At 42.6% G+C, this 27,966-nt stretch overlaps 1 protein-coding gene across 1 annotated transcript in view; it reads left to right on the top strand.

Annotated features, from left to right (window-relative positions):
* The window catches only part of LCMT1 (leucine carboxyl methyltransferase 1), a 47,680-nt gene extending 22,277 nt beyond the window's left edge, over positions 1-25,403 (top strand). The window contains exons 4-11 of the mRNA XM_037507400.2: positions 2,557-2,633; positions 4,173-4,234; positions 12,877-12,979; positions 15,575-15,695; positions 18,848-18,949; positions 20,000-20,091; positions 23,315-23,412; positions 25,174-25,403. Of these exons, the coding sequence (XP_037363297.1) occupies positions 2,557-2,633; positions 4,173-4,234; positions 12,877-12,979; positions 15,575-15,695; positions 18,848-18,949; positions 20,000-20,091; positions 23,315-23,412; positions 25,174-25,196 (678 nt within the window). The 3' untranslated portion in view covers positions 25,197-25,403. The remainder of the gene's footprint in view (positions 1-2,556; positions 2,634-4,172; positions 4,235-12,876; positions 12,980-15,574; positions 15,696-18,847; positions 18,950-19,999; positions 20,092-23,314; positions 23,413-25,173) is intronic.
* The last annotated feature ends 2,563 nt before the right edge of the window (positions 25,404-27,966 follow it).

The raw sequence follows: 27,966 nt of genomic DNA, 5'->3' as shown, positions 1-27,966 counted from the left end.
GTGAGACCATCCGGTATTTTTCTTTTTCTTTTTGGCTTATTTCGCTGAGCATGATCCCTTCCAGCGCCATCCATGTTGCTGCAAATTGCATGTGTTTATCTTTTTTGAATGCTGAGTAATATTCCATGGTATATATGTACCACATCTTCTTGATCCAGTCATCTATTTTTGGGCATTTGGGTTGTTTCCAAAGCTTAGCTATTGTAAACAGTGCTGCTATAAACATAGGGGTGCAGGTGTTCTTTGGAATTGATGTTTCTGTGTCCTTTGGGTAAATACCTAGGAGTGGAATTGCTGGATCATATGGAAGCTCTATGTTTAGTAGGTCCAGAAATCTCCACACAGCTCTCCACAGTGGTTGGACCAGTTTGCACTCCCACCAACAGTGCAGAAGAGTTCCTTTTTCTCCACACCCTCGCCAGCATTTGTTGTTGCTAGTTTTTTTAATATGTGCCATTCTCACTGGTGTAAGATGGTATCTCATGGTAGTTTTGATTTGCATTTCCCTGATGGCAAGTGATGTTGAACATTTTTTCATATGCCTGTTGGCCATTTGCATTTCCTCTTCAGAGAAGTTTCTTTTTAGCTCTTCTGCCCATTTTTTGACTGGATTATTTTCTTTGTTGTTGCTGAGTCTCATCAGCTCTTTGCAGATTTTTGTGATCAGTCCTTTATCATTAGTGTTGGGTACAAAAATGTTCTCCCAGTTGGTGGGGTTTCTCTTTGTTTTTGTTATTGTCTCTTTTGCTGTGCAGAAGCTCTTTAATTTGATGTAGTCCCAGCTGTTTATCTTTGCCTTCACTATCACTGCTTTGGGTGATGTGTCTGTAAAGATGTCTTTGATGTGCAGATCACGTAGTGTTTCGCCTATATTTCCTTCTATATATTTTATGGTTTCAGGTCTTATGTCTAGTTCTTTAATCCATTTTGAGTTGATTTTTGTGTATGGTGTGAGGTAGTGGTCAAGCTTCATTCTTTTGCATGTAGCGACCCAGTTTTCCCAGCACCATTTATTGAACAAACTTTCTTTGCTCCAATGCATAGTCTTTGCTCCTTTGTCAAAGATTAGTTGACCATAAATCTGTGGATTTATTTCTGGATTTTCTATTCGATTCCATTGGTCTGTATGTCTGTTCTTGTTCCAATACCATGCAGTTTTGATGATTATGGCTTTGTAGTATAGTTTGAAGTCTGGGAGTGTGATGCCTCCATTCCCTTCTTTTTTTCACTTGCTGCTTTTCTTTTGGATAATAGCTGTTCTCTCGGGTGTGAGGTGTTGTGTGATTGTTTTGATTTGCATTTCTCTAATAAGAGATGATAAACATCTCTTTTTGTGTCTAATAAAGAAAATGTGTCTGTTTAGATTCTCTGCCCATTTATTAAAATTTACTTTCTAACATTGTTAATTTTTTGGACAGTGTTTGATTTTCCCCCCTCACAGCACCTGTGACCCATCGCCGTAGTCCCTTGTGATCTTTCCTCCCCTGTTTTGACTCTTCTTCCTTTCCCTCTCCTACTGTTTATCTCATATCTACGGTTGGCTTGCCTGTTTTGTGTTTTACCTGATCCTTTGTTCGCTTTCCCTATATTCTGCATATAAATGAAACCATCTGATAGTTTATCTTTTTTCCTCCTAACTTATTTCGCTTAGCAAAATTCCTTCCAGCTCCATCCGTATTGCTGCAAATGTCATGCATTAATCTTTTGATTGCTGAGTAGTATTCCATTTTGTGTAATACACCACATCTTCTTAATCTGTTCCATTTTGTGTAATACACCACATCTTCATTCATCTGTTTGGGGGCATTTAGGTTTTCATATCTTGCTCTGTCCATTTTTTTTTTTTTAAATAATTTCTTTTTTTAAAAAAGATTTATTTATTTATTTATTTATACATACAAGCATTGGGTACAGTCAGAAGCGCAGGAGGGTAAGAGAATTCACCAGAGCCAGAGCAGGGAGCAGAACAGGCAGAAGAACCAAAGTACACTGCTGAGGGGAGCAGCGAGTGGCAGGAGAGGTCTGCGTGCCATGTGGGACCCTTGTCCAGCAGCCGGGGATCGAACCAGCACTGCAGAGGCTGTGCACAGCTTCCCAACCCAGCGCTCAACCGCTGCGCCACCGGGGAGGCCCTCTGTCCATTTTTTAATCTGGTTTTCTTGTTGGGTTTTATGAGTTCTTTATGTATTTTGGATATTTACCCCTTGTCAGATGTATGATGTACAGCTTCTCCCACTCAGTGGTGTCTTTTCGTTTTGATGCAAGCTGCTTTTACTGTACAGAGCTTTTCAGTTTGATGTAGTCCCATTGGTTTATTTTTGCTTTTGTTCACTTGGTCGTAGAGTCAAGTTCCCAAACACACCTCTAAGGCATGTTTTTTTTTTTTTCCTATTTATTTTATGATTTCAGCTCTTAGATCCAAGTCTTTATTGTGAATTAATTTTTGTGGTTGGTGTTAGATAGTGATCTAGTTTCTTATGAGGTATCTGTATTTACAGAATTAAAATATGTTTTATATATTTTGTTACAGATTTTTTTATCTGTGCTTTTTCTCAGGATGAAGATCTTCTACCAACGAAATATTTTGAAGTCGACTTTCCAATGATAGTCACAAGAAAGTTGCACAGCATCAAGTAAGTGTGGCTTTGTCTGGAAGAAAGAATCTGGTAGATAGAATTCAAATCAGACTTAGTACATGGCAGATTTAAATGATAGAGACCTCATTTTTGTCCACTGCTTCCCTTTGTGCCCCCTACCCACTTTCTTGCCCTGGGGCCTTCATTCCATGATGTCCTGCAGGCTTCAGAATGAAATAAACCCTCCCCTGTGACTCTTCTATCCATTATTTCTCTGAACATTAAAACAAACAAACAAACAAAAAAAAACCCATGCCTATTGTATTTTAGGGACTTGAAATTTTTACATGTATTTTGTTTACTGCTTATCCCGCAAGCATGGAAGGGTACCTGACCTGGGATGGATGTGTAGTAAATATATCTTGAGTGCATGAATGGGACACTGAAAAGAATTTGGTTGCTAGATACTAGAAATTGAAGCTATGCTGAGTGTAGTTTTTAGAGCGTTTGCAAATTTGTAAATGGTGCATTTGCTAGTCTTTGCTGAGAGCTTTCTTTGCTGAGCACCATGTTAAATGTTCAGTCAGATTGACTTTCAGTCCTCAGAAAAGAATTACGAATTTAGTGCTATTATTAGCCCCTATTTTGAAGTTGAGACACCAAGTCTCAAAGAATTTGCCTAATTGGCTGGGAGCAATAGGGCTGAGCTTTAGACCCTGACTCGTTGCCCAAGGCCAAGGCTTCCTAATAGCTCTAATTTATACTCCCTCCCTTCTTTTTAAGTTAGTCGCTGAAATAAAATCCTAATTCTTGTATTTCAGGCAGATTTTAATAAACAGAAGCAGTTCAGCTTGTCCTTTAGGGTTTCTAATCTCACAGACTGGAAATGTTTTTCAAGTTTTCTTTTTCACTTTATCCTATAAAAATGTTTTTTTACCCTTTCCAAATATCAAATTGTATTTTACATTAAGTGTGCTTTTTAGATGATGGATGGAGATCCTTGGAACGCCAAAGTATGACCAAGCTTGTTAGAACTTTCAGTAAAATGAGAATGAGCAGGTGTGTGTGTGTGTGTGAGAGAGAGAGAGAGAGAGAGAGAGAGAGAGAGAGAGAGAGAGAGAGAGAGAGAGAGAGAGAGAGAGAGAGAGAGAGAGATTGACTCCCTTAATTGCCTATTCTGAATTGGAGGAGTTACATGTAAGTGGTACTGAAGACTGAGTAAGAATCAATTTTTAAGTTACCTATGAGAAGTAATAGTGATCTTAAAAATTTTGAGAAGAGGCAAGAAACTTAGAGATGGTCTGGAAAATATGTAAGCATGTGGAAATTCTTGCTAGCCTATCTTTACCGCTAAGTATTTCATGATCAGCTTGTGATTTGACATCAGATTCTGAGTGTAATGGTTAGCTGACCTGAGACCTAACCTGAGACCACTGCTGAATTTTTACTCCATGTGCCTAGGGTCAAATGTCGTGGGAAAAAAGCCTCTGAGAAGCCCTGGCTTTGAACAGTGGCTATTTCTATAGTCGGTGTCTACAGTTTTGCAGTAAGTGAATTACTTGACTTACCTTTTTCCTTTTCCCCGTCTTTCCACAGAGTCAAATCTCTCCTATTAAATCCCATTATAGAATTACATTCAGAGGACACACTTCAAATGGGCAAGTATTTTTTTTTTTTAAGATTTATTTATTTATGCATACAAGAGCTGGGATACAGGCCAGAGATGAGGGGGGCGGTGAGAGGATTCACCAGAGACAGAGTGGGGAACAGAACAGGCAGACTGATTGAAATACACTGCTTAGGGGAGCAGCGGGCAAATCAGGAGAGGTCTGCTTTGCCATGTGGGTTTCTCTCTGGCCAGGCCGGGATCGAACTCCTGCGGATAGCTTCATAGTGCGGTGCTTAACCCCTTGTGCCACCAGAGAGGCCCAAATGGGCAAGTATTTTTAACCTAAGAATTTGATATGGATTGTATAACTATTTGTTTGCTTTTCATCCCTCTTTTTAAACATGCGTGAGTGCCTCTGCACACATATGATGTCACACAGCCTACGCTTCTCATCCACTTACACAGCCTGTCAGAGGTACTGTGAAGGAATTTAAAAAAACACTTTGTGTGACTTCTTAGATGACCATAGCTCCCCAATCTTAAATTATTTTTTTCAGAAAATTTAAATCAGTTGCCAGCATTTCAAAAAAATCTCAATTTCTGGCTTTCCTTGGAAAATTAGTCCCTAACTGCTAGATTGCAGTAGCTGAGCAGTAGCCCTTCCCTTAGCCATGTCCTGCAGCCTCTGACTCTGAACCCGCCACTCACTGTTGTCTGTTCCTGACCTGCCTCTCTGGTTTGTCTTCCTCCCTCACTTCTGTCAGTTTTTCCTCTCCAGTTTTAATTATGAATATTTCCATTTACACTTCATTTCTAAGCCCTGCAAATTATGGCATACTTCTTCCAGAACCTTCCATTGTTTTTAGTGTGTATGACAAGGAAGTTCTAGGGGATTATGATAATTGAGATCAGAAAGCACTTAGAGAGGATGATCTTCGACAGAACACAGCAGCCTCAGAATGACTTACAAGCCTCCTTTTACATAAACTGTGATGCCACGGTCTTCCTCCCATGTTCAGATTCCCAAATGAGTTTCAGTGGAAAGTACCTCTCCCATTCTGTTTCTCTCATAGAAATTGTAAGTACATCTAGTCAAGCTTTGCCGTCTTTGGCCTACTTGCTTTTTTCACACTCTTGCAATCATGATTTTCTATATATTTAGTTCATATCTTTGTCAGAATAACGGTCTGTAATGAAAGATTTGACCTTTTGCATAACTTTCAATCAGTGTAGAAATAAATGAAGTAGAAAGGAAGACCCTCTGCAGTCCCACCTACCTCCCAGGGTAACCACTGTTCAAGGGTTTCACCTGCGGGTGGACTGTCCACCTAGGGACAGGTGGATATGTGTACACACAAGGGAATCCAGCGCCCAGAGTGGAAGAGATTCTGTCAGTTTTTATTAAATGAATAGACATAGACATTTGAATAGATATATGATACAGTTCAATATATAGTTCTTCAGTGAGTGGATCTGTATTTGCATATATATATATTTATATGTAATTTTCAAACATAGTGAATAACTGTTTTCATACTCTTTTCTAAGTTGCTCTTTTCATTTTCTTAGTAATTCATGGCTGTCTTTTTTTTCCAATTAAAGGGTTTTTTTTTTTTTTTTTTTTTAAAGATTTATGTGGGGCCTCCCCTGGTGATGCAGGCGGTTGAGTGCCGCGCTATGAAGCTGTCCGCAGCCTCTGCAGCGCGGGTTTGATCCTGGCTGGCCGGCTGGCAGGGTGCCACATGATGCTGCAGACCTCTCCTGTCTCGCCCACTGCTCCCCTCAGCAGTATATTTTAGTCAGTCAGTCTGTTCTGTTCTCCGCTCTGTATCTGGTGAATCCTCTCACCCTCCCGCTCGTCTGGCCTATACCCTGGTTCTTGTATAAATAAATATTTTTTTAAAAAAAGATTTATTTACACAAGCACTGGGGTTCAGACCAGAGGCATGGTGGGGGGTGGGGCGGGTGAGAGAATTCACCTGAGACAGAGTGGGGAGCAGAACAGGCAGAAGGACTGAAATACACTGCTGAGGGGAGCAGCGGGCGAGACAGGAGAGGTCTGCGCGCCATGTGGGACTCTCCCTGGCCGGCCGGGGATCAAACTGGCGCTGCAGAGGCTGCGGACAGCTTCACAGAGCTGCACTCAACCCACTGCGCCACCGGGGAGGCCCATGGCTGTCTTTTTATGTCAGTATATAGAGATCTACCTCTTTAATTTTAATGGCTTACAGTACTTCTTTACACAAAAATGCCATTTATTTAGTTTTTTCTCTACTGATGGTCTCTTAGATTGCTTCCTTTTTAGTGTTTTTGCATTAAACAGTATTGTAGAAAAAAATACATATAATGTGGATATCTACAGGAATTGCCCACTCAAAGAATTGCACATTATGAGTTCTAATTGCTCTCGCATAACTTTCAACACTGTTGATACCATTCGTGAATTTTATTGGTCTTTGAGACTTATTTTGCAAGTTTCCTTATTTTTAGTTATATTGCTTCCTTTTTGGTTTATAAGAACCTTTTATAACAAATATTTTTCACCAACCTTTTCATATTAGTTTTTTTAGTTTTTCAAGTTTTGTGCATATATGCCCTAGATTAATTTGCATTCACGTTCTTCACTGTGCCATCATACTGAAAAAGGAGAATTTGAATAAAAACCATAACAAAAAAATGAAATTTGAATTAAAATAATATAAATGGTGATAAAATTGACAAAAATTTAATTTAAATATTACCTTTTTCATCAAATCTGTGATTGTAAGGATTGCCATTACTTATTTATCAATAAGAAAGAAAGTGCTGGCACATAAAGCTGATTTTTATCTTTTTTATAGTAGCTATTGACTATTAGGTACATCCTGATTTCAGGAAAAAAATGCTTTGATGATTTTTTTTAGCTGAAATAATACACAGTTCGGTAAAAAAGGAAGTGTGTAAATAGGCGCACAACAAAAAGTCAGAGTTTAAGTTCTTAAAATGCAAATCAGGTTGTACTACTCCCTGCTCCCACCTGCAGGGCACCCCCAGGGTCTGTCTGTGACTTTCCCCCAGCCCGGTAACTTGACCTTGCCACGCAACCCGCCTGTTCTCCTCTGAATGTCCCAGCCTGCTCTCTTTCAGACCTTTCCACTTCTCTTCCTTTTCTCTGGGGCTCTTCCCCTCTTTGCTCCATGGGCTCCTCATCACCCACACCTCAGCTCAGCTACCACCTCCACAGAGAGGCCGGCGCTGACTGACAGGCTGCAGACCAGTCCCCTCTCTCTCCTCTTCTGACATACTCTTCTCTCACCCCCTGATTTTATTTCTTCATGACATGGACATTCTGATGTTATCTTCATTATTTTGTTTAATGAGTCACTGTTTCCCTTCCCTGCTTGCACATGTCATACAAGCAGGTACAGTTTGTCACTGTGTGTGACAAACACACGATTGTTGATGAAGTAAATATGCACCTAGATGTTTGAATGAGTGTGTATGTGTGTTTGTGTGTGTGTAAAACCCATCTCCGCTCCTTTGTGGAATCACATGAATATAAAGTAAAAGGAATGACAAATAAAAGCACTTCAGATTGCCATCAGGCATTTCTGCCGAGCCCTGAGGAGATGACCCAGGGAGAGCATCGTCTCAGATGAGCTTTGGAAGGAAGGAGCCTGCAAGGAGCTCTGCAGGCCAGTGCAGCCGGGGCTGGAGGTGCATGGCTCATGAGGGCTGAAGCTGTGGCAGGGGCTGCATCCTGCAGGGACTCTGTAGCCTTCCCCACACCTGTCATTGTTCACGTTTCATCTTCCCTGCTGGCTGTAATTCCCAGGAGGGCAGAGACCTGGTCTTCCTGCTTATCAGTTTATTCCCAGAACTTGGCTCAGAACTAGAACAGTAGTGCTCAATAAGGTTAGAGAGTGAACAGATGGACAAATGAATCTTCTGTGTGGTCCAGAGGTACTGGTCATTTGTTGTCTCCATTTTACACCTCTTTTTGTTTGTTTTTTTAAACAAAGTGTTCTAGGAAAGTCTATGGCTTAAAAGGAACAGGCTGTCATCCTGTCACTGAACACATTTAATAGATGGGATTGATGGGGTTCACATCGGCCCATGGGAACATCTCACTTGGAAGTGAGGCTAGGATATGTGAGGGTGGGTTGTGTGTGTGTGTGTGTGTGTGTGTGTGTGTATGTTTGTGTTTAACTGCTGTGTTACATGTAAATCTTCCACTTATGCTTTTTCTAGGCATGAGCTTCAAGAGGTAGATAATTAAAGCCTGTATGAGCGTTTGCTCTGTAACAAACCACTGAAAGCACGTGGTTTCAGCCAACACCCATCTCCTTGGCTCACAGTTCTCCAGCTTGGCAGCTGGGTTGTCTTTATCTGGGTGGAACCTCTCAGCTGGCCTCGCTCAAGCACCTGCCAGGGTTTCATCATCGGCGGTCTCGTCTCCACCTGAACCCGTGAGCTAGGCCAAGGGGCTCCCCTTTCTTGGATCACGGTGTCCTAAGTGTCTCAGGAATTTTTTCCATAGTGCCCCTAGGCCAACAAACATACCAGCAGTTCTGTTTGTTAATGAATTGGGTTCCAACACGTTAGTATTTATCTTCTAACAACTTGCTAGTCATTGGGGGAAAAAACACATAAATTGAAAGAACAAGTGCTCTGAGATAACCAGTTACTTCTAATGGGTTGTGTGCCCCACTGGGCACTTCACGAGCTCACCTTGGAACCACCTGTCTGACAGTGATGCTCAAGCAGCCATGTCTGAGAAGACAGCTATACAGAGACATGTTGCCATCAGAAGGAATACAGAGAAGTCAGCTGTTGAAACTGACTGTACTGGTCACTTGCTTCAGTCTGTCATGTGGAGTAGCTCTGTATTTCCCTCACACATTTAAAGTATCCTCCTGTGGCCTCCTGAGTTTGCTGTGCCACCCTTGGACACTGTGGCACATAGTTTGGGAACCGTGGTGCCTGCACTTTAACATTGCTGTTAATCATAACCATAGTCTCACAAAGTTGGCATTGTCCCCATTTATGTGTTTAAAAGAGGAAATCTTGTGCGGTTGTGTAACTTGCCCAGTCACATGACCAGAGGCTGGCTGAGTAGGAATTTGGCATCAGGACTGTTTGCGACCCAAGCCCACGCTGCTGCAGATTCACACTGCAGAGTTTTCATTTTAGAAATGAGGTCCCGGAGAAATGCCACCGCCTGTTAAGTGAATAATTTGGACTATTTAAGGATTTAAAATTATTTAAAAATAAACAAATAAAATTATTTAATATGGAGAAATGGTCATTGAACTTTTTTGGGGTGACTTTGCTGCTGGGTTTTTCAGCTTCAGCACTATTGACATCTGGGGCTGAATAATTCTCTGTTGGGGTAGGGGGCCGTCCTGTATAAGGCCCCGGGTAAGGGTGTTTAGCAGCATCCCCCAGCTCTGCCCACTAGGTGCCAGTAGCACCCTCCCATGGTGACTCAGACATTGCCCAGGGTCCTCTCGGGAGAATGGCCTGATGGAGAACCACTGTTTTAATGCAGTAATGCCCAAGCCTGGGGAATAGGATTTTCATACCTGTTGATTCTGGCCAAGTATAAATTTTTATTTTTTAAACACTATGATGGTGTTATATTTTTGAAACCTCTCCTTTCTCTTAGATCCTCTTAGAAATCTGTCCTCTAAAGAAGTAGAACTCACAGAAAGAGAGATTAGTACCAGTAGAGGTTGTAAGTCAATGTTAATTTGTTTTCCAGAATTCAGTCAGTGGTCTGTTCCTTTGGAAAGGTCTTATGTGAGTCTTACACTAATGCTTCCATTCCTTCTCTTTTTTCTCCAAGTATAATATAGGGGAAAAAAGGGGGTGGGGGCTGTCAATTTTATTTTGGTGAGCAAGTTACTTTTCTCACCAGCTCTTAAGTCTATGAAGTCTACCAGTTTATCTGTTTTCCCATGGTCTCTTGCCAGTTGGATTTTATAAAAATGGTTATTTTCCCACAGTAAAATTTCTTTGAAACGTGCCTTGAACCTCTGAACTCTACCAGATATACTCTGTTCCCCACAAAATGAGGGCCTGACACTCTCCCTGGGCAGGTGGGTCTGCTCTGTCTACATAGCCTGCACAGCCCCTGACATCAGCCCCTCTGGCATCACGATGGGGATGGGGTGTGTACTGTCAGGGTCCTTGGAGTCTGTCAGAAACGGGCCTCAGGTTGTCTTGTCTAGAGCTTCCTATGCGCCACTGTGGGACCAGTGGGAACTCCTCAAGCCACTCACCAGCATCTTGCTCTACCTCATGCTCATTTTTTTAAAAGATTTATTTATTTATGCATATAAGAATCGGGATGCAGACCAAAGATGTGGGGGGTGAGAGGATTTGTCAGAGACAGAGCAGGGAACAGAACAGGCAGATTGACTGAAATACACTACTGAGGGGAGCAGCGGGCGAGTCAGGAGAGGTCTGATGCACCATGTGGATAGCTCCCTGGCTGGGGAATCGAACTTGTGCTGCAGTGGCTGCGGACAGCCTCATAGATTGCATCTTAACCCCTTGCACCACCAGGCAGGCCCATGGTCAATTTTTAAAAGTAATTGTGGGCCTCCCCTGGTGGCGCAGTGGTTGAGCGCTGGGTTGCAAAGCTGCCCGCAGTCTCTGCAGCGATGGTTCGATCCCCGGCCACTGGCAAGGGTCCCGCATGGCGCGCAGACCTCTCCTGCCGCCTGCTGCTCCCCTCAGCAGTGTATTTTGTCGATCTGCCTGTTCTGTTCCCTACTCTGGCTCTGGTGAATTCTCTCACCCTCCCACGCTTCTAACTGTACCCAGTGCTTGTATAAATAAATAAATAAATCTTTTGAAAAAAAAAAAAAAAAGTAATTGTGACCATTTGCGACTTTTGCTTTAAATGCTAATGTCAAAGCCTGTGGTCTCCCCTGAACTGCATGGTCTGAGAGAACTGCTTCAAAATTCTGTTTGGGTGAGGTGGAGGGTTTGGGGTTGGAGAAACTCTTTCCAAATGTGCTTGGTAACATATGTTATTTGCAAGAAGGCACTCAGGCACTTGGGAATCCTTACTTGTTTCATCGGAGGGCTGCCCAATGCCTTCATGTGCTGTATATTTTCCCGATTCATGATTATGGCACCCCTAGGCTGACTTCTGGGTTCTCCACTTGCCCTTTAGTGCTTCCTGATATTTAGCAGTGTCCTAGAAGGTGTTCCTCTTAGTTTTTGGTGTGTGGCCAGAGTATTTGAATCAGCCAAATGGAGTTATCAAGTTCCTAAGGAAGAGCGTGCTTGGGTGCGCACATGCTGTAGTGCAGCCTTTTCAGAGCCAAGAGAACCTGATTAGGATGGCTTTGAGGGTTCTAGCTCTTTCCTTGGTTTGTACCCTTGAGGAACTGAGTAAACATGTTTTGGTTAAACAACCAAGTGATTTTCTTTCTTTTTGCTGTTCTATTTTGTTAAACTTTGCACTAAAAATTTTCAAGCATACATAGAAATACCGTGACTGGTCCGTGAACGTCCACGTGCCCATTACTTAGCTGACACTATTACCTGTCTCATTGCATCTGGACCAGTGGTTCTGAAAGATAGTCCCAGACTGGCAGCTTTAATACAACATGTGGATCTTTTTAGAAATGCATATTTCTACTTTTGAAAGATCTGTTGAGCCAGAAACTTGGGGCCTGGAATCTGTGTTTTAACAAGTCCTTCCGGTGCCTGCCTAAGCTTGAGGCCCACTGTATGTACATTCTACCCAGGTTCTGCTGGGGCATTTGAGAGTAAATGCTTTTTAAGTTTTTTTTCAAAACAAGCCTCTTTGTCTCTCTAAACCTCAGTCATCTCTAAGGTACTCCAGCTATCACATTCACAAATTAGCTTCCCTATCACGTTTGCCAAGAAAAGCCAGAAAAAATTCCAGGGGCTTCAAATAAAATTAAAATCCACAGCCTAAGTCCTTTGTGGATGACTTTCTGACAGGGGATGTGGACTCTCATTCTTTTCATAGGAGTCGGTGGAGGTAATTTAACTCTTTACTTCTAAACTTACAGTTTGGCACAATACTTTCAGAGCAGCCTGCCAGCTGGAACCAGTATTTAAATAGGCTTATGTTTCGATCTTCTAATTCCACTCATGGTAACCTAAAGAAGGACTTGCACATGTGCTTCATGATGTACATACAGGGCTCCTCATTGCAGCACCTAGATGAAGACAACTTGGGGATCCACCTGATAACTGGGGCACTGGCCAACTAAGCTCTTTTATCCACTCAGTGGAATGCTATGAAGTCATGAACAAGAATGATGTCCTCGATGTATTGTTGAGTAGGGAAAGCCATTTCAAAAGTTTGGGTGGCCCCATTTTCTTTTTTTCTGTGATGTGTGTGTATGTGTGTCTGTGAGAGAGAGATGGAGAGGCAGGGAGAGGGAGAAGAGGAGGAGACGAGAGAATATAAATGTGTTCAGCTGTATATGAATTTAAGCACATAGAAAAGAAGACTGAAATGTTACACACCAACGCTGAGTTCTCTTTGGAAGGTGTGATTTGTTATTTTTTTATCCTCTTATCTGATTTTTTTTTTAATAATGACATTTGTTTTTATAATGGAGTAAAGCAAATTTACTTTGTTTTTAAAACAGCCATTTCCATGGACATCTCTTCCTGGTTAATTTCTATTGAAATGTTAATCTTTTCTTGTACTTGCAGATGGGCACATATTGGATTCACAGAGATTCGCCATTATTGGAGCAGATCTCCGAGATATACCAGAAATGGAGGAGAAACTAAAGAAATGTAACATGAGTACACAGTGAGATTTGCTTTTAACCTCTTACACATTTGTGACTTCATGCTAATATGAGATAAAGCCAGTTGAAAATGCAGCAATATACCCATTATTTTATTCTGTATATCTTATTCATTGCTTCTTGGAATAGTTCTGAAATTCTTTAGAAACAATCTTTCTCAGGTCTGTTTTGAACATGTTGATGCCTAATATAAACAGAGGGTGAGAAAAGATAATTGTATGTATAGACATGTCATTGCATCATGCAAAGAAAGGATTAACATCCCAAATATATAAAGAACAGTTAATATTTAAAAAAAAAGTTCCCTTAGAAAGATGGGCAAAAGAGGTAGCCAGGCAATGGATATCGTTAGAACCTCAGAAGTAATCGGGTGAAATTCTGTTTCATTCCCACCAAGTTGGCAAAAGCATGAAAGTCTGGTAAGGCTGTGGCGAGGGTGTGGGGGGAAGGAATGGTCCTCCACCACTGTTGGCAGTGAATATGACACAGCCATTGTGAGGAACAATCTGGAAGTGTCTAGTAACATTGTAAATATGTGTATATTATGATAGTTCCAATTTCAGGGGTGTCCACCCTGAGAAGATCTGCATGCATGTCCAAGAGGGACGTTCATTGCAGCCCCTGCTTTTAGAGCAGAAAATTGGAAACAACCATCAGGAAGAGAATGAATGAGTTACATGTAACAGTATGACCTCGGTGAACATGAGGGGAGCTCAAACTTGAGTAAAAAAAAAAAAAAGAAAATCAAATTGTGGAATACTATGCACACTGTAATCCCAAATGTGTAATGTCACTCCCCCAAATACTAAGTTTTCATGATTATATATAGATGCTTATATGTATACACACACATACACATCATAGAAGTATTTAAAAATAGACCAGAGGGTTAACACCAAAGTTTTGAGAGTGGGTTCCTTTGGGGAAGGAGAGGTGGGGAGATGCTTTAGTACAGGGATGCTGGCCAAAGTTAGATTATAGAGTGAGAGGTAGACATGTCTACACAACCTACTGTAGGCGGAGAAGACAGTTTCAAGAGGGAAAGGCTTGAAGGGGGGAAGGGTCGAAAGAATATTATTTTAAAGAATAAATTGAAGACAAAGGTTCAGTGCTAATAAAAAGTAAGCAACTGGAGAAATCATTGCTAGAACAGGGTCCTAGGAGAAGGGTGAATGGGGTCCTGACTATGTAGACAGAGCAGACCCACCTGCTCAGGGAGGGTGTCGGGCCCTCATTTTGTGGGGAACAGAGGATATTTGGTAGAGGACAGAGGCTCAAGGCACATTTCAAAGACATTTCATGTTGGGCATTTGATTTTATGTAATTTACACTGTGGGAGAAATTGCAAGCAGCCAAGAGGATAACCAGTGTTTATTGGAACGGAAAAAGGGGATCTAGGGAAGTTGTCAGAAGGAGCAGAGTTAAACCCAGCTATAAACCTATGATGTAGAGTTCTAGAAACTGGAGAGGGAGAATTCCTCCAGACTTTACCAGTCCTGTCAGCACTGAGCCTGTCCCAGATAGTTGGGTGGGGGAAAGTCAAGAAAATCACTCCCTACCCCCCAAATTTTGAAGTAAGTTGAAGAATCTTAAGCAATCTGAAAAAAGAGAATGCCCACGAATTATATCCAGTTGGCTTATGTAATTTAGGAGTGCCATTGTACCCTTGCAATAATGAAGACTTTTGAATGTGTCTAGAGATTTTTGGTTTCCTATTTCATAATTTGTTCATTACTTTGGGCCTGGTAAATCAGTACGTACTAACCAGTAATTTAATTTCCTTGTAAATGGTTCATGTTGATTTCAATTTTTGATGGTAAAGGTGTCTATAAGAGGAATTAGATTCTGTTGAATGAATCATATTTCTACTTTGTATGAATTAGCCTTTGATGTGTAACAAATCACTCCAAATTCAATGGTTTGAAATAGCTCACAGTTTAATTGCTCTGGATTCTATGAGTTGGGAATTTGGACTGGGCTTAGCAGGGTGGTTCTTCTGCCAAGAGCCAGGTTTAGCTAATATTCCCTGGGGTTTGCTTGTGTGTGGACAGCTGGCAGGCAGGTTAGCTGGGGGCTGACATTCTTGTCATGGGCCTTCCCTCCTAGGGCAGGCTGACTTAGGGTCAGTCACATAATGGTTTCAGGTTTCCTAGTGCAGCAGGAGAACCTGTGCCAGTGTGCAAGTGATTGTTAGGCTTCTGTATGCATTGTGTTTACTGCTGTTCCATTGGCCAAAGTAGGTTACATAACTAAACCAGATTCCAGGGCAAGAGAAATCTCACTCTTGAATGGGAAAATCTGCAGTGTCACATACCACCCTGTGGTGCATGGCATGGGAGAATTGATAGCCATCTTTGTAGCTAACATACACTGTTTATTTTCATAAGCCAGACATAACATTGTTCACTGCTCACCCTTTTACAGTGTGAGACTTGGGACACGTTGGACTTGTGTGGGTATTACTGCATCAGTGACATTGTGCTTGTTCCCAGCTTCTGGTTTTCCTGGAAACTGCCCTGCCAATACTGCAGCATGTGTACAATTAGATTCTCAATCTGATGAAGACACATTTACGAGCCTTTCTTTCTTCTTTTAAGATTGCCAACACTTCTGATAACTGAATGTGTGCTGGTTTACATGACCCCGGAGCAGTCTGCAAACCTTATCAAGTGGGCAGCCAACAGTTTTGAAACTGCCATGTTCATAAACTACGAACAGGTAAAAGAAAGCACAAGAAATTTGCATTCTGCACAGGGCTCCTGTGAAGGCTTTCCCTCTGAGCACGCTCAATACATGTTTCCACTCTTTCCTTCTGCCTCCAGCCACTCACATAACTCCTTTGTGAATCAACTCCAGCATCCCAGTACTCGTGATTCCTTGACTTCTTGCACACTTTTAGTCAGAAACTTTGGAACTTCTCTTTTGGCCTCTATGAAAGTTTTTTTAATTTTTATTTTATCTTTGTTTTTACTCTGGAGTCATAGACCTTGACAGAGGGGTTTTGACTGCCATCGTGTAGAAGTAGCAAGCTCAGATACCTTCCAAGGCAGGTCCTACACCTGGGGAAGGGTGGCCAGGTATCATGGTGTGTGTGGTGGTGGGGACTGGGGGAATTCCACTGCTCAACTTTGTGAGTCATTACTGTGTGGGCAGTGAGCCTAGAGGTGCCAGGACTCCCAGTTATTAGGAAATTAGAGATGTAGGACTTTTATATAAAATTTCCTAATTTCTAAAATCATTGAGTTTGGTTCATTGCCTGCCTATTTTTCTCTCTGATCTAGCACACAGAGTTAAGTTTTAGAAATACAGAATTGTCCAGCTTGGGTTTGAATCCTGGCCCTCGCTCTGACTGTTGGCTCTGTGACCTGAGGCAGAAGTACCCGGTAGTTTGTAGCTCATGCTCTGGAGGTGGAAACCGCTTCATTGGATGACATGGACCAATGTGTAACCTCTGTGCCTGTTTCCTCATCTGAAAAATGAGAATAACGACAGTACCTCTTTCATAAGGTTGTTGTGAGGAGTGAAGGAATTAAGATTGCAGAAACATTTATGGTGCTTCCCAGCTGTTAAGTCAGCACTAGCTATTATTTGCCTCTCTGAGTCCTAGTTCTTTGTAAAGGGATAAGAATACCTACCTCTGTTATGGGAATTCCTGAGGTGCTGTACTGGTGGACACATGATCAGCACTGAATACATGGTGGAAACTTTTATTGTCTATTTTGCTTTCATTTTATTTTTAAGTTTTATCACATATAGAGCAGAAGGGCCTTGCCCAGTGTCACATAGTTGTGGCCATAGTTATGGTTCAGTTGGTCTCCTGACCCACCGCCCTGCCCTAGTCTATGTTCCTGTATGGATGGTTCTTGTTGGTTGCTTTTCCTCTTTCCGTCTCTTTAACTATGGGCATGGCTCAGCCCCGGTGAATGGATGTAATGGTAGCTGGCCTCATTGGCCTTTCTTTTGATGAGAATAAATCCTGGAAATCTGTCGTTGCTTCTGGTTACCAAACCTGGAGAAAATGAATTCTGCTTCCCCTGTTTCCACATGTCAGATATGTGCTACTTTGTTTGTCTTGTTTCACATGTGTCTTATTTAGTAACTCTTTGTTCAGTATAATGTAGAGACAGTGAATTAAGTGAGCTTTGGCGAGAGCCTTGTTACACACTCTCTCTCTCTGTCTTTCTCTCTTTCTCCCCCCCTCGTGTGCCCGTTTTCATTGTGCTATCCATTGTTATCCCCATCACCCTCATTTTGTGAATAACAAACATTTAACTTAATTCAGTCATCATCAGCATCCTCACACGTATTAGCTGCTTGCTCACACGCCTTACAGTATTTCCTAATTAGCAGTTTAAAATGACAAACCACATGGATGATGATACTTTCTTAGAATTTGCTTATTACAAAGCAGGCTCTGTCCTTTGAACTTTACATATATGGTGACCCTTGAACAACATGGGTCTGAATGTGTAAATTCTTTATATGTGGGTTTTTTCAATAAATAAACCAGAAAGGCTTTTTTTGGAGATTATTCTCTTCCTTAGGGTTTCCTTAGTGACATTTTCTTTCTTCTAGCTTACTTTGATGTGAGAATATAGTATATAATACACATACAAAATATGTGTTCGTTGAGTTTATGTTATTGTAAGGCGTGGGTTATTTGGCAGGATAGCAAACTTTGGGGGAGTCAGAACTCTATGTAGACTTTCAACTGCCATGGGAAGAGGTGTCAGAATGGTTGTTCAAGAGTCAGCTGTATTAACTGATTTAATTATCACACAGCCCACAGGTGCTCTCACTAGTCACTGTCTCGGTTTAATAGGTAAGGGGGTGAAGCATGGGAGGGAGTCAGCAGTTAGGAGCTTGCCCACACCCCACAACTGTTAAGGGTCAAGGCAGGATTCAAACCTAGGCAGTACGAGGAAGAGATGTGTGCTCACCCACTCCCCTTTCTCCAGAATGAAGAGTGCAGTCTGGCTCGTGGCGGTGCAGACAAGGCCTTCCAGATCTGTCAGGAAAGAAGCGCTGGGTCTTGTCTTGCAGCTTTGTCTTGTGAACCCCGGGCAGCATTTCCTATATTGTTGAAGTGATGAACTTGTGATGCTTTATATATAATTAAGTGACAGTGGATGTGCTACACTAGTGTGTGCTAGTACTTCTGTGGCATTTGTGCACATGAATAGATGAATAATGGTTTCTTTGATATTAGTATTTTAAATCTGATTAAAACCTTGATACCACATGCAGAGCCCAAAAATCAAATAGTACAAACATGTAGATAAGAAATGTAAGTCTCCTGTCCCAGACCTTAGTCTTCTAGCCTGGGAAGCAACACTGCAGTATCCTCACATTTCTCTCTGCAGATATAAATGGAGAGGATTTTTTTTTGTCTAAAGGCAGATGGGCTCATCTTACACACATTCCTATGAACCATGCTTTTCAAGAGTCTTATCTTAGAGACCATCCGTGCCTCTATAGATCTTCTTTTCCTGTCTTCATGGCTATGTAATATTTCATTATATGAACACACCAGGATTTTTTAACACCAATTGATGGTTATTTGTTTTTTCCAGATTCTTCCTGTTATACATGATGCCTGCATTTTTGCATCCTTATGCATGTACATCTGCAAGATAAATTGCTGGCGGCAGAATTGCAGGCTCATGGGCTGAGCGCTTATGGGGACTGTGCTGCCATGGCCCCTGCAGGGACCGCACCATCTTATGCCCCAGTAGCACCTTGAGCTGGTGCCTGCCCCCCGGGTTCCATTACCTGCCCAGGGTGCTAAAAATAGGATGCTGTTTTATTCTGTGTATTGAAGAAACAAAGGAACCCTTATGGCTATCCCCAGGCTTCTTTCCCTTTCCCAGGTGAACATGGACGACCGGTTTGGGCAGATCATGATTGAAAACCTGCGCAGACGACAGTGTGACCTGGCGGGCGTGGAAACCTGCAAGTCCTTGGAGTCGCAGGTCAGAGAGTGAGACTGGGCCATCCTCCCGTGCCCCTAGCCAAGAAACGCACCCTGCCTTTGACAATAAGAGAGTGAGAGGCTCCCCGGAGCAGTTGTGCTTGCCCAGGCCGCTAGGGACCACCAGTGGATGATGCCGGCTGCAATAATTATTAAACATCTTGTTACTACTGTTTATCTCCCACTCGCCCCCCCAGTTTTTTGTTAGTGTTGGAATATTTTAAGGCATATCCCAACAGTATATCATCACCCATAAATACTTAAGTGTGACTCTCCTACTGATAAGGACTTTCTTCCCCCAGGATGATATCACCATCCCACCCTTCCTGATCAACAGTGGCTCCTTTCACCATCTGATCCCCAGTTCTTGTTCAGATTTTCTCAATTGTTTTAAAAATGTTTACATAGGTGTGTTTGAATCAGGATCCAATCGTGGTCCATACTTTGTACTTAAATATAAGTCCTTTAAATTACTTGGAATTTATAAAAGTCCCCTCTGCTGCCATTTTAATAGGTTAGTGTTTTTTTTTTAAAGGTGCCTTTTATTTATTTTTTTAAGATTTATTTATTCATACAAGCACTGGGTACAGTCAGAAGCGTGGGAGGGTGAGAGGATTCACCAGAGCGGGGAGCAGAACAGGCAGAAAGACCGAGGTACACTGCTGAGGGGAGCAGCGGGCGGCAGGAGGGGTCTGCGCGCCATGTGGGACCCTCGCCCGGCGGCCGGGGATCAAACGCGCTGCCGAAGCTGCGGGCAGCTTCGCAACCCAGCGCTCAACTGCTGCGCCACCGGGGAGGCCCTCATAGGTTAGTTTTTACACAGCTAATGTCACATTGTTAGTGGGGCACTGTATTTGTCTTTAAATATACGTGGATGAGTGTTCCCACTGTTGTAACAACATTGTTAGTAAAACAGTTGGAAAATAGAGGACAGACAGGGCCGGAACGGGCTTTGGAAGAAAGAGTTGTCTGAAAGTCTCACGTGCTTAGAGTGTTGCGGGCTTGCAGACAGTATCTGATGTCCTCCCTTCTCTCCACCCCACTTTTCCAGAAGGAACGGCTCCTGTCAAATGGGTGGGAAACGGCATCGGCAGTGGACATGATGGAATTGTACAGCAGATTACCGCGAAGTGAAGTGAGCAGGTGTGGACCAGCAAGCTGAGCTCTGTGGCTGTTAATTCTGAATCAAAGGCATAATTGTCTGTATCCTTTATTGTAAAAACAAAAACAGAAAACCAACACTCTAATGAGACATATTTTGAAACAAGGTAGCCTGCTAATATGGATTAAACATCAATAGTACCTTCAGAGTAACTCATTAGCTACTGTCTGAGATAGGGTTTATGCCAAAACAGATAATCTCAGTCAAAATAAGCAATTGCACCTGGAAAATTCCTAGAGCAACCTCTGCAGTGGAAATTTTACACAATCCTGGTCTTTTTGAGGCCAAGGAAAATCATGTTGCCCAAGGGCCTCTTAAGAGGGGGTGAGGAGTCTACACACAGATTTTTAAATATGCTTTTTCTCTCATAAAAGATATACGTGCTTGTTGTTTTAAAACAATGTTCAAGTGGTAGAAAGTGCATGAGGTGTAAAGTACTGTACAAGTGCTCTCTGCAGTCATACCCTCCAGAGATAGCTGTCGTGAGGTAGTGTGATTTTCTGTGTGTGTATAAGGTAAGTACTATATTGATATATGGATTTCTGTTTTCTGAGTCAGTGGATTCGTATTCATGTATTGGTCTGTAAACCACTCTTTTTTATTTACCAATAGATTATATTTACCTTTGTATATCAAAACATTTGAGTTTTATCGTGTCCTGTTTAATGGTGCATAGTATTTACACAGCTCTTTGGCTATCTTGATACTTATTTTAAATAATGTCAATAGCTGAGCATTTAGTTGTGGTGTCTTGTTTGCTTTGTTCTGTTTTAATTTCTCTGTCATAACCAACATGGGAGGAATGTGAGGTGTACACTTCAGGTTAGGGTTAGTGCCAGCTTGAATTCTTCTTTCAGGATTACGCTGAGCTGCTTGATTTGTGTTTTCTTTCCTCTTGCCTTTGGAGACACGGAGGTACAGAACTCCTTATTAACTTGTAGAGGAATCACTATTATTTCCAATTCATCTGTCAAAGCCTAGAAGATTTGTGAAGGTGCTGACCCATGTGAGCAGGCTTCCTAGATTCCCTAGAATCTTGCTCTCCTGTGGGCTGGTATTCATTGACACATCAACACAACTGTTCTGAATTGTCCTGGTCAGACATGTGTGATGGGAATCTCCTAGCGACTCTCTGGTACGCAAGTAGGAGTCTTGAGCCTCAGAGCTCTCTATGAGGCTTCTGCTGCTGCAGCCATTTGCAGACAGCAGCGAGTATCCCTGACGAGGTAAGTTGTGAAGCAGGGCAGGCTTTTGCTTGTTTTTCCCAGGCTGTGAGTGTCTTGTAGTTTATACCTATATTTGCCAAGGGCTTTTGCCCTTTGTATAAAGAAGAGTCTAAAGCAGGCCTATCTGTAGCAAATGCTGAATGCCTACTGTGTGCCTCAGTTTACCAACCACAGAGGAGACAGCAGTGAGCAAAGCAGGCCACCAGCTGTGTGTGCCTTGTTGCAGTCACATCCCAGTGACCTGCCTCATATCCCAGGGCCTCCTCTTGGTGGATCTTGGTAATGATGGTCTTGGAGCCTTGGTTATGAATATGGTGCTGGCTGCTTCTGGAACTTGGTATTAGGAAATCTGCTTTAGGTGTTTTCTGATAAGATTAGTTGGGAGATAGCCGGATCACTGTTCTCACTTCAGATGCGAGCCCTTGGCCTGCACAGCAGGATTGGAACACACAAGCACGGTGGCGTGATTGAGCGAATGTGTGTGCTCACGGTCACCCCCAACCCACCTTGCGTGCACCCATGCCCATAACCCCCCCCAACACACACACACACACAAAACCTGGACATGTGGTGACACCGGGATATTCGCAGTACCCCTTGTGAAAGTGGGAATATGGATCATTTCTACATTTTCTTGTGCTTTCTAGAATTGCCTGAATTTTGCTCCATAGTGTGCTCATATTTGGACAGAAAACAAATGTAGAGACTGTTTTCCTCTGTGCATGTCTGTCTGGGTTTGTATATATTTAAAAGTTTACATTTCAAATGCTTTTTCCCCAAAAACTCTTATAAACACATCACATAAAATACAACAATGAATTAGCGTGGAGTAAGACAGAAGCCCTCCACCCTGCTCACCATCACAAGTAGGGCACTCACTGCCTCCTCTCGAGACGGCCGCCATGCCCAGCTCTGCATCCTCAAGCATACACAGACACAGGCATCACACCCCCACTTTTTCTTTACCTAGATACAGAACTAACTGACTAAACAACTTGCTTTTTAAATTCCAGGGTGTCTCAGGCTGTTGCATGTGAAATCATATAGACCTCACCCTGATCTTCTAAGTGACTCAGTGTCCTGTTGTCTGAGCCTGCCTTGTCTAACCCAGCTCCCTGACCTCGTGGTTCTTGCTCTTAGTACATGGCAGCTTTGCTGCTGCTGTCAGTATTCTTGAAAATACATCTTTGTGTAATTTTACATCTGTGTGTGTAAATTGTGAAAATTTACATGTAAATTCAGAATTGCTGAGTTAAAGGATGCACCTTTTGGGCGTCAATAGAGGTAGTCAGGGAGCCCTCCCTAGGGGCGGGTCCACCTTGTGATCACTGAGTGACAAAGGAGAGCACCTTCTCCACACCCTGGCCAGTAAAATGCACGTAGCCTTAGTCTTTACCCATCTGCTAGGTGAAAAAGTATCTTGTATTTTAATTTACATTTCTTTTCTCATAAATGAGATTGAAAGCCACCTCTTTTTTCTTTTTGGGTGAATGTTCTTTTATCTGTCATTTTTTTATTTTTTTATTATTTATTTATTTATACAAGCACTGGGTACAGTCAGAAGCACGGGAGGGTTAGAGAATTCACCAGAGCCAGAGCAGGGAGCAGAGCAGGCAGACTGACGGAAGTACAGCGGGCGGCAGGAGAGGTCTGCGCTCCATGTGGGACTCTTGACTGGTGGCTGGGGATTGAACCAGCGCTGCAGAGGCTGCGGGCAGCTTTGCAACCCAGCGCTCAACCACTGCGCCACCGGGGAGGCCCTTATCTGTCTTTTAAATGAATTTTAAGTTTTGCTTCTTGAGGCGCAGTAGTTCTTCATAGAGCAAGCAAATCTACCTTTTTCATTTTGTATTGCAGAGACCTTTTCTGGTTTGTCTTTGGCTTTTGACTTTGTTTATGGTATTACAAAGTAAACTGGTCATCGTCTTCATTTTCAGTTGTATAAATTTACATCACACTGTGTTCTTCCTCGCCACAGGATCGAGTCGCTGGAGTTCCTGGATGAGATGGAGCTCCTTGAGCAGCTCATGCAGCATTATTGCCTTTGCTGGGCAACCAAAGGAGGCAGCGAACTAGGTATGTGATTCTGTACTAGTGGATTTGACCTGGGAATGGGAACCTTTCATCTCCAAAGAATGGAAGACATTCTTTCAGCCCAGAAACTTTCAGCACTGAAAGAGCGAGAGGGTGGTGCTCATGCATCCGTGAGCCTTTTCAGAGACTCAGCCCTTATATCCTCTGTGTTTTTATAGCACAAAAACCAGGAGAACTGTGTAAACAAACCACATATAGCAGAACTAACAAACATGCCAGCCAACTCCCTTGAGTGGACCACTGTGGAATTTCCTCAGTTGGAGGTAAAAGACCTTGAGTCTTAATAATAATGATCCTAATAAAAGTAACCAGTGTTTATCTTTTTAGTCAATGTACAACCAGGTTTACTAGATGTCAAACACATAGGTCATCATATCTCTCACAGACCCATGCAGCACGGGTTGAATTTTCCCCCTTATCTCTTAGGAGTAAGGTGCATTCCCTGAGCTGGCAGGGTAGGCCTGTGAGGGGAGGGTGTGTATCCACACCTCAGTGTTTTTTGATCCATTTCTTCCTTTGCAACTGCCCCCCGTTGATCTTGTTTCTTCTGGGGATTTACCCCTTGGGTCTCTCTCTCTCTCTCCAGCCTGTGGGGGCTGTTATAGATTTCACTTCTGGGCTTTAATGTGTCATAATTTTACAGCTTTGTGATATGCTGTTGTGAGGTTGTGTCTGCATTTACTTAGCTCTGCCCCCTTTTGGAAATGTAATGCAATCGAGTTAATTCTAGTTTCTATTCTAGTAGCCGTTCAAGCTACTAGAGGTGGCATCCTGGAGATATATCTGAATGACATAGATCTTGGGCAGGGAGCTCACACAACTTGGCAGAGCCCAGGACTGTCCCTTGTGTGAAAGCTCTGGGCTGCCACGAGGTTGTTAATCATCTCCTTTGGACTTAAGGCTCCAGTAGTTACAAATTTACCCAGCTGTGCAGTTAAACCTACAAAATCCTCTAAAATTTGCTTTTGATTTAAAAGTACTTGTTTGTGTGTTTTCATGTTGTTATTCTCTCCCTAATTTTAAAAACACTTCAGTTTTTATCAATGACTTTGGAAACTTCTGAAAAGTATGGCGAGGAAAAGAAAAATCACCCATCTGTGATAACCTCGTCACTTTTTCCTTCTGCTCTCTTTCTGGCCATTGTTTCATTTTTAGCAGAGTTGAATTTATATATTTAGGTAACTTTAATTCCTGAGTTTGCCAACATAATATCGTGAGCATGTCGTCGTTAAAAACTCAGCAGAATTTTATGACTCTCTGCGATTCTGTCATGAGACTATGTCTGCATTTACTTAGCTCTACCCCCTTTTGGAAATAGAGGTTGGTAGTAATGCAATCAAGTTAATTTAGTTTCTGCACATTAACAACATAGTGAATGTTTTTATGTAGGGGGTTGTTTTTGTCCCCACTTACTATCTGACTGCCTTGGGGGTAGTGCCTGTATGTGCTGTGGGGAGGGCTGTCTGTGCATTCGCTCAGGATTCATTCCTTAATGTTAGGCCTTGACTGTATAGTGCCCAAAACTACTGGAAGGTTTTCTTAATCCCTTAAAACTACCCACAAACACAAACGCATTCAGCCTCTTGTTTCTTTGTGAAACCCCGTCTTCAGAGCGGGGGTGGCATGTGTGGCCTGTACCCCGGAGCTGGTCCCTGCGGTCAGCTGGGTGGCGTCTCCCTCCTGTTTCCTCTGTCCTGCATGACAAGAGTCTCATAACAGAATTTGGGTGTCTCCTCCTTGCAGGTCTGAAGGACATAACTTACTAATCTGTTGAAGGCTGCTGAGCCTGAAGCTGAAGCCACCAGCCCTCCTGGAATTGACACGTTGGGTTTCCCAAGTGGTGGCTGGGCCTGGTCTCCGGTTCACCCACACTCTGAGAACCTCGGTGCCTCGGTTGTTGTTCCTGTTGACCTATTGTTGTTTAAATAAATCTCAGTTGCCAATTGCCTGTGTGATGGTCCTCTTCCTTTTGTCTGCTGCTAGTCCTCCTTCCCCTGGTTAGGCTGGGGTTCACCCTACATCTGCTGCACCCCGGAGTTCTACTTTGACCTTGGCTTACTCACTGTGGATCAGGTACAGCTCGTGCCCTGGCACCCTTTTGGGATTTGCTCCTGTGTGCTCCTTGCACTGACCTTGCACCAGGCACCTTGATCCTCCACTTCCCCCAGATGCTGGAGCCCTTCTCTGTCCCAGTTTCTGCCCTTGCTGGACTGACCTGCTGAAGCCCTCCTCCACCTTGGTTATTGTGGTAGCTGGATGATACCCAAAATGTTTCCCGCTGATTCTCTGACCTGTGACTCTTACCTTATGTGGCAAAAGGGGCTTTGCAGGTGTAATTAAGCTAAGGATCTGAGTTGGGGAGACTGTCCAGGAATATTACCCTGAGGTAATTCCAGGGCCCTCACAAGGGGCGGCAGGAGGGTCAGAGTCAGGGAGAGTGTGATGGCTGACAGCAGAGATGAAGGGGCCCAAAACAAGAAATGTAGGTAACGTCCAGATGCCGAAAGGGGCAAGAAAACAGACTTTCCTCCCAGCCGCCAGAAAGAGCCAGCTTTGTGGACACTTTGACTGAGCCTATGATTTCAGATCTCAAATGTTGGACTTCTAGAATGGTAAGAAATGTATTTTAAGCCTCTACATTTGTGGTCATTTGTTAGAGCAGTAATAGGAAGCTCATAGTCACCATGCAGATTCATAGAGCCCCAGAGTGCTCACCCCACAGCTCAGAACCATCAGGCCTGATGAACTTTTTGGTTATATGACTTGGGCTGTGAACCTGCATATGCAGAAGGGCAACAAGGAAGCCCCGACCCTCTTCCTCCCACCACGTGGAGTCTGTACCTCCATATGTATTCTCACCATACACATTTGACTCCAAAACTTTTCTTAAAGTGAGTCTCCCAGATTACTTTTCCAGGTGTCTTAACCTCTCTGAAGTGACTACCCAAACTAGCCTCTCTAAAACGAATACATCTCTTTCGTAAATAGCTCTTCTTTTTAAGCTCTGCTTTCTTTGTCAATGGTGAAGAGTGACCTTTATCTCCAAAAGCTCAACAGTTCTTAGGTGTTTATTTAATTGGAAAAAATAGCTTTTAAAAACCCTCAAAACAGTGGGCATCTAGAATGCTTCGTTTCAGTAATAGTACTTTTGAAAAACCTCAGGGACCTAGGTTTGCTTTCTATGCTCTGCCTCAACGCAGTGACTTAACCTTTTGCTTGTTGCCATGTGACTGCAAAGTAGCTGCCGCAGTGGCAGGCATCACAACTGCATTCATATTAGGTAAAAAGATGGATCTTCAGCATGGATCTTCAGGACTCTGACTCCTCCTTTACCTCTTTTTATCCAGAATAAATCATCTCCAACGTGTTCCAGTAGACTTCCCTCTATATCATATTGTAAGAACTGGGTAAGGCTGCCAGATAAGATACTGGATACTGACTTAAATTTGAATTTTAGGTAAACATCATTTTTTTAGTTATGTCACTAGTAGTACATGGGACATACTGAAAAGAATTATGTGTTTATCTGAAATTTAAATTTACTTTTTTATTTGCTAAATCTGGCAACTCTAGAACTGTATCTAGTTGCAGGAGGGCCTGGGAAATAACAGTATCTGACTTCCCAGCTTTTGTAATGTGAGAAGTGAAAGAGAAACCAGGAAGCTTTTAGATCATCAGCCATCCCATGTGGCATCATTTTGATTGTGTTTGATCTACCGTGCAGAGAATGTTTGCTTAATATCAAAAAATTTATGAATTTCAAAGTAGAGGCAAACATCTTTTTACCTTGGAGTTTTTAATTATTTTGGGGAGGTAAAGCTCCCATTAATAAAATGCCATTTGTAGGTAGGATATATATTTTTATTTTTGCTTACTTTTTTTATATCTCTCCTTATTTTACAAAAGGAATTGAGGTGGCTAATAAAACAACATCGACACAGAAGGTAAAACAAATGCTTAGGGGAGCTGGAACATGAATCTATAAAAAAGAAAAAGGCCCACAGATGTGCATATTTTACTGTCTCATGCATGTACTCGAAATGGGCTACAAATTTGACTCCTTCCAAGTCCTCACAAGGATCAAAACATGATTCAGTTTCCATAAAGTTGCAGCTCAAGAGAGACATAACTCTCCCTACACGGAGCCCTGAGAAGCTTCCCCTGGGCCTCCTCAGTGGGGGCCCTGCGCATGCTCAAGGCCTGGGTTTTTGCAGCTGCCTGAGGTCCCTGGATGCAAACCATGACTGAACACCAACAATACAGTCCAATCACATAGCTTTGGGGCATGAGCAGATTTTAGAAAGCCTGGCCAAAAAAATGCCTTCAGAACTCAGTGAGCTACGTCTTTTTCCCAAAAGAGGACATTTTATACAAGATTCAATGGTGGTGAGTTTGATGTCAGAATCTTTGACAAAGACCTGCAGATAAAATTGACTGAGTGGTTGAGGTCAAAATGCTTGAAAAGCCAGCCAGGAGGAGGGTAGGGCCAAGGTCCTAGAAAGAGCAAAACCTGTAACAGAGGCAGACCTTCATTTC

The sequence above is a fragment of the Talpa occidentalis genome, unplaced genomic scaffold (assembly GCF_014898055.3).
Source record: "Talpa occidentalis isolate TD23 unplaced genomic scaffold, MPIMG_talOcc4v2.1 talOcc4.12, whole genome shotgun sequence".
Classification (NCBI taxonomy): Eukaryota; Metazoa; Chordata; class Mammalia; order Eulipotyphla; family Talpidae; genus Talpa; species Talpa occidentalis.
The sequence above is the reverse complement of the archived record's forward strand: the minus strand, read 5'-3'. Positions and strand labels throughout refer to the sequence as shown.